At 54.2% G+C, this 6556-nt stretch overlaps 2 protein-coding genes across 2 annotated transcripts in view; one reads left to right on the forward strand and one right to left on the reverse strand.

Annotated features, from left to right (window-relative positions):
• Window positions 1-2699, reverse strand: part of GUITHDRAFT_131537 (hypothetical protein) — a gene marked incomplete at both ends in the record, with an annotated part of 5254 nt that extends 2555 nt beyond the window's left edge. The window contains 8 exons of the mRNA XM_005842227.1: window positions 106-163; window positions 205-298; window positions 422-562; window positions 795-879; window positions 1093-1156; window positions 1584-2036; window positions 2170-2528; window positions 2631-2699. Coding sequence (XP_005842284.1) covers window positions 106-163; window positions 205-298; window positions 422-562; window positions 795-879; window positions 1093-1156; window positions 1584-2036; window positions 2170-2528; window positions 2631-2699 — 1323 coding nt within the window. The remainder of the gene's footprint in view (window positions 1-105; window positions 164-204; window positions 299-421; window positions 563-794; window positions 880-1092; window positions 1157-1583; window positions 2037-2169; window positions 2529-2630) is intronic.
• Window positions 2700-4165: 1466 nt separating this feature from the next.
• Window positions 4166-5943, forward strand: GUITHDRAFT_99084 (hypothetical protein; the record flags this gene model as incomplete). The annotated part of the gene is made up of 16 exons (XM_005842228.1): window positions 4166-4168; window positions 4284-4350; window positions 4403-4437; window positions 4498-4542; window positions 4593-4649; window positions 4699-4845; window positions 4897-4947; window positions 4995-5028; window positions 5095-5131; window positions 5185-5213; window positions 5269-5335; window positions 5400-5428; window positions 5479-5542; window positions 5593-5650; window positions 5726-5798; window positions 5843-5943. The coding sequence occupies 16 exons, from the start codon at window positions 4166-4168 to the stop codon at window positions 5941-5943; spliced, it is 897 nt and encodes a 298-aa protein (XP_005842285.1).
• Between the last annotated feature and the right edge of the window lie 613 nt (window positions 5944-6556).

A 6556-nucleotide genomic window follows, 5' to 3' on the forward strand; every position in this document is an offset into this window, starting at 1 on the left:
CCTCCTCCTCCTCCTCCTCCTCTCCTCCTCTCCCCCCCCCCCCCCCCCCCCCCCCCTCTCTCTCTCTCTCTCTTCCCCGATTTCCCCTCCCTCATATCGTGTCACCTTGCTCCTTATCATCTCGCAAGCCCTCACGTAGGTGTCAAGGCTGAACTTCCCTCCTCTGCTGCCTCGTCATGCGCAAGACGACAAGTCAGAGCTCACAGGCTGGGTATGCAGACGAGAATCTCGTCGGAGAAGACGAAGAAATGTTCGGGGTCGAGGGCGGCGAGGATACTCGACATGATAAGAAGACATCCTGAACATCGTCATCTTCGTCGTTGCATCGTCGTCGTCATCGTCATGATCTCCATCATCGTCATCGTCATCGTCATCACCAACAACGTCTCCATCTCCATCTCCATCTTCATCTTCACCGCACCATTTTTCTCCAGCTGATCGTGATGAAACATGTGCTCGTCGTCCTTCCATCGCGTCAGTCCGACCATCTTCTCATCCTGTCGCCTCACCCAACTCGCTTGCCACAGCAGCGAAACGTTCGCGTACGAAGAGTTGAAATCACCTGCCGCCTCCTGGTCAGATCTCATCGCGCCAGCACCTCGACGCTGCGCCAAGAGGGAAGAGAGGAAGAGAGGAAGAGAGGGGCGATGTTGCGGAGGAAGCAAGAGAGAGGAGGGAACGGAGGGGGCGGAGGGAGACGGGTAAAGAGGAGGGAGAGAGAGGGAGGAGAGAGACAAGGAGCAGTGATACGGCGGCGGAGTTGGTCGAGAGGGATCTGAGGGAGGCATCGAAACCTTTCAGCGCCCGGTGAAGAGCAAAGAAAGTAGATTGCTGGATGATCTTGGAAGGAGCTGACTTGGCGAAACTCATCGGGATGATCTGAAGACAAGGGAAGGAGGAGGTCACAATGCTCTCAGACGTGCTCATGAAACAGCAAGAGAGCAGGAGCACAGGCGTCGAGAGAACAGAGAGAAGCGGGGTAGACAGGTTGAAAAAAGACACAAGGACGAGAAAGATCAGAAGGAAGAGGAGGAGTAGAACCAGGACGAGGAGGACGAGGAGACGCATCAGCAGTTTCGTCGCATCTCTTACCCCAGCAAAGAAACCTCGAGTGTACCACCACTCGTCTAGTTTCATGACCTCCGACTTGGTCAGCCTGCGCAAATTCACAAGACGAAGAGAAAACAACGATGAACGGGGACGAGGATGAGCAGCTTGACACAAAAGAGAGAGAAAAGATATGGATGAGGAGCAGGAGCAGGAGCAGGAAGAGGAGCAGGAGCAGGAGCAGGAGCAGGAGCAGGAGCAGGAGCAGGAGCAGGAGAAGGGAGACAAGCCTTGGGGGTCGACGTGAGGCAGAGTTTCTTGGAAGAGTGACATGAAACCATTCATCAAGCTCTAACACCTTTTGAGAAAAGTGACCAGCTTGCAATCATCATCATCATCATCATCATCATCATCGTCATCGTCGTCATCATCATCATCATCATCATCACCACCACCACCACCACCACCACCACCACCACCACCACCACCACCACCACCATCATCATCATCATCATCATCATCACCTCCTCCACCACCTTCTCCTCCTTCTTCCACCTTCCCTCCGGCCCTCTCCCCCAATCCCTCCACCTCTCTTCACCTTAGTACCCCAGACCGACATCCGCGCACCATACTCGTTCAGCGCATGTTCCCAGTCGTCGTACGATCCCTCAGCCCACAACTCGCACCCTCGCCACGCTCCCTCCAGATCCTTTGCGATCATCTTCCTCGCAGCCTCTGCCAGGCTGGTGACCTCAACCACTCCAGGGTCTTCACGGAAGACTCCTTCCTCCCGCCCAACATCTCCTGCACGGTTGAGTCCTCTCTGAATCCCCTCCTCGTCCCCTTCCTCGTCCTCTTCCTCTTCCTCTTCCTCCTCGTCCTCCTCCCCCTCCTCGTCCACTGCACCCCCGCCGTTGCCTGGTCCACTTGAGCTCCCTTCTGCTGCTTCAGAAATGAAATCGACTTCAGCCGCTGCGGGGTTTTCTTGACTTCCTCCCAGTCAACCGATGCCTCGGACGGATCTTCCTGCGGCTGGTTCAAGAGGTTCCACTCCTGCTCCTGCTCCTGCTCCTGCTCCTGCTCCTGCTCCTGCTCCTGCTCCTGCTCCTGCTCCTGCTCTACCTCCTCCTGCTCCTCCTGCTCCCTTCCTCCTGCTCCTCCTCCCTTGATGGCGACGTATCTAACTTCTTCCCGAGTACGTCCTTGACCCGCTCGACGGATTTCTGCAGCTGATTCATAAGGTTCTCATCGATCTCTTGCGAATGGTTGCCCCAAATATCCTCCGCCTTGGATGGCAACACGCCTGAATCATCCGGGGAGGAGGAGTAGGAGATGAAGTTGTCGAACATGTCCACATCGGACGCAGGTCCTGTGTAGAACGACTGTGCCTGCACTGTTCTCGACAAGGTAGGAGACCTGACGGAGTGCTTGCTCATGCTCGAGGTGCGCATCGTGATATCGTCGTCGAAGGTCATCGAGTGCTGGAGCAAGAGGCACAGCACCAGACACCGGCACAAGCCCCTGAGTCTCGACGACCGACCGTTCCGATGTCGCATGGCTTGTTCGTGCCTGGTCGCTTCTACCTGCCCGTCAGCATTGCGGTGACCTCGGATCGTCCCAGCTTCTCCTTCTCCCCGCCATCTCCCCGCCATCTCCCTTTCCCCTTGTCTTCGCGCGCTCTCGCCCCGACATGGTGAGATCTGTGGTGAGATCTGTGGTGAGATACTGGGTGAGATCTGGGGTGAGATATCCTGATGATTTGGGAATGAGGGGGATGAATCAAACGCCGGCCCCGGGCCGCGGCGCCGCCCGGCGGCCGGCCGGGGGTGACCGTGATGAAGGCTGAGTGTCGGATTGAACTTGAGTCTGTATTGGCCTCCCTGTCCTACGCTGCCATCATCGCGGGTGCATCCCGGTATGCGTCTCATTCCTTCGGCGGCGGCCACCGCGACATCGCTGGCATGGCCGCGCGGGGGAATTCAGTGTCCTGCCCGCACACCGGCGCGGCAGTTAACTTAAGTCACAGTGAAGGTATCAGTTAAGTTTGGGGGACAGCAGTCGGCAGGATTAGGTTTGGTTCTCGCTGTCTTTCTCTTCTCGCCGTTTGGCCTGTGCGACAGTGTCAGGGTCAAGCCTCCTCGTCTCTCAGCATTCAAGTACTGATTTTTAACTTACTGTGACTTGAAGTAAAAAAGGTTCCGTTTTCTGACTTGGCAAGTTGAGTCAGTGCTGATCAAGTGTCCCGTCAGTGCAACCCACCACCAGCCTCAGGCTGGCAGGCCCGGATAGTAGGGCCCGCAGCGGGCCGCCGGCGGTCACACCGGGCCCGGGGTCACGCCGCCGGTCCGTCGCCGGCCCGCTCCGGGCCCGGCGGGCACGGCCGTGATGCTAGGCGCTAATAGCACCCCACCCCCAGCTTTACATAGTTCCAGTGCATTTCAGCACGGGTAGACCAGTACTTGACTATAGTCAAGTTGACAGGGTAAGTTTGACTACAAAGTTTCCACCTCTCAATCACTACCCCTGTGACACAAGAAAATTTCAAAGGATGGGGGTGGTAATCAAATAATCCTATAGTTGTACCGGTACTTCTAATATATACAATGGTGGTGTATTGTATGGTGAAATGCTTGTGAGGGGTGTAGGGGGTCAATGCGGGAGTTGAAACATAAAATGGAGGTAGGGGTACTGTTTGTTGACTACAAAGGTTGCTAAGAGGCTGTGCGCATGGCGGCAGGACACAACAAGGCCGAGGGCGGCAGGGAAGCGGGAGGGAAGGAGGAGAAGGTTAGGAAGAAGTAGCTCAGATCAGAGAAAGAGGTGAAGCGGAGCAGAGAAGCGCATTGTTGAGACGTCTTTACGAGGACTACTGTTGCTTTTCAGCTGTTGGAGGTTCTTGGGAAACGGCAGGAGGAACAGGAAGAAGGGGCTCATCAGACGAAAGAAGCAAGCATCATCTTGAGCTCAGTCCTTGCAGCAACACCATAGCAGGACGGTGAAAGAAAGCTCGGATCCTTATCAAAGCTGCTTGCCAACGTTGAAAGATCCGTTGATCAATCACGACGATATGATGGGTGTGGATACTCTAATCCAAGTTATTTTGCTGGGATTAGTCTGCATGGTAAGACGTGATTTGACTTGCGCCTTCTATTATGTGATGTGGCATATACTGCACAAGAAATGATCTCAACCTTTCTTGCCGTGCCAGCAGGACCTAATAAAATTGTGTTTCACAGGTCACCATCAGGGGAGTCTACGACGCGCTGACCGCCTCATTCTTCTTAACAACAGGGACCATGATACGTGAGTGGTGCTTCATGGTGTCGATCGTTCTGCTGACTTGTTCTTGTGTCAGTGACTGGCGGTGATGTTGTAGAAATGGGGTTGCAGGTAGCGCATTCCCTTTTCTGCAACCCGTGGGGTTGTTCTGATACACAGTTGCATGCACAGTGTGTCGCATTACTGGCATGCTTGTTTTGCATACTTCGATTACAGGTCTCTGATCTCCGAACGATGTCTTCCCTCTCATGCTCCTGCGCCGCCAGGGTGTGCCGTCCAACCTGCTGAATAGCCGCAAGAGCTCCTGCTGTGACAGTGGAGAGGTAGCCCTGGACGGTTCGATGTGTTGCGTGTGCTCATGGTTGCGATCAGGAGGAGGAGATGGATCAGGAAGAGTTTGAGAGCTCCATCTGCTTCAGGGGAGTCAGGAACCCATGCTCAGTATGCGGGTGCAAGAGGAGCGGAGGCGTCCGGGGAGAAACCAAGAGCGATGTGCTCGATCAGCATGACAACGATCAGGTTGGCCCCGCAGTCTAAGGCAGGCAGGTTGATCTCTGAGTGGGATGGTAGATCTGGAGAGAATGCTTGTGGAATATGCTGCGAGAGATTGACTCGGATACGGTGAGTGGCTGCCTGGTCTGGCGCTCTTGGGGTTAACCTGCCCACAGACGTTGAAAGTGAGAGGCAAAGCGGGAGGCAATGGTGTGTGCTTGTTCATCGTCGTTGTTGCCAACAAACCAGGTTGTTGCTGATGGTGCATGATGAAAGGAACCTCGTCGTCCTTCAATCCGAACAAGCAAATCTGGTATGTCGCCAGCGAGTGAATGACTATCCGATTTGCTAAGTGATATTCGACAGGAATGGAGATCAAGCGGGGGAACACAAAAGTGATTTGCTTTCGGAGCGATGGATTTCTGTCATGTTGTCTGAAGTGTTGTCCAGGTGCGGGTTCAAACACCAAGACATGTAAGGGGGCATTGTTCAGGAAGTTTAGCTTGTGGAAGGTGAGGTTTGAATTCGTGACGTTCTTGGGATCACCGCGCCCTTCTCCCAGAGAGAAAACGAGAATGCAGGGAGATTTCCATCGCTGCCTTCGTTCAATGTGAGATTCCTGTGTGCGTGTTTGCATCTTGGTATCGACATCACCTGCAGGGCGAAGGCTGCGAGAAGCTTACTGGAGGCGGGAGGCAGCCAGGGTGGACTGGTTCCTCTCATGGTATTCCTACAAGGCACCCTCCACAAGTACACGTGGTGAACACGCCGCAGGCGCAAGCAACTTTGGAGAGCGCTGATGGCGACGGAGTCACAACGGCATGCCTTCAATGTAAGCTGGAGGAAATTCAGGGCTCTCGACCCTTGGCACAAGCTCACTCTGCCTACCGCCTGATTCTACATGCAGATCCATGAGATGGAAGGGAATAGAAACGGGGACCATGGGAAGAAAGCGAATGGCAAAGGGAGGGCTGTGAAAGGTCGACTCAAGGTGTTTATTGCTGCCCTAGTGACTAATTTGCAGGTCATGCTGGTTCAATAGATCTGTGTGAAATAGTGGGTAGACTGATCCACCAGAAAGCGTTATGTCAGAAATCTGGCAGGAAGGTCAAGGGCGGGTTATAAAGCGAACTCTCAATCAGCAACTCTCTATCGCAGTCTCAACCCCCGTCCTCTCAAACCCCGTCCTCTCAAACCCCGTCCTCTCAAACCCCGTCCTCTCAAACCCCGTCCTGCCTGCGTGTCTCTCTCACTCGAATCCTTCTTTTCGATCCCCACTTTCCCTCTCCCTCTCCGCCTGTTGTCCTGACATATTTTGTTTACCTTCTTGGACTGTCGATACTCAAATATGTTGCTCATAAACACTCTCCCACTGCTTCAACCCAGTCTCATCCCTACCTCTGCCATCCCTTTCACGTCAAGTTCCTTCGCAACTACCTCCTCGTCTGTGACAATCGCACTCTTGCCAGCCTTGCTGTATCTTGTCCCTTCGTACTACATAATGCCGTTTCATTTCACCACTCTTGTCTCAAGTATTTCTTGTTCCAACAAAATTGATTCGTCCTTCTCATTTCCTTCCCCTCGATTCTTACTCTCTGCGACCTAGCTTCTCTCCCTTCCGTGGGTCACATTCCATTCACTGCCAGTCATCTTTCCAGCTTGCGTTTTGCCGAGTAATGGTCAGTGACTTGTTCCCTCCCCTCCCTCCCTCCCTCCCTCCCTCCCTCCCTCCCTCCCT

This window comes from Guillardia theta (assembly GCF_000315625.1).
Source record: "Guillardia theta CCMP2712 unplaced genomic scaffold GUITHscaffold_1, whole genome shotgun sequence".
NCBI classification, from domain to species: domain Eukaryota; class Cryptophyceae; order Pyrenomonadales; family Geminigeraceae; genus Guillardia; species Guillardia theta.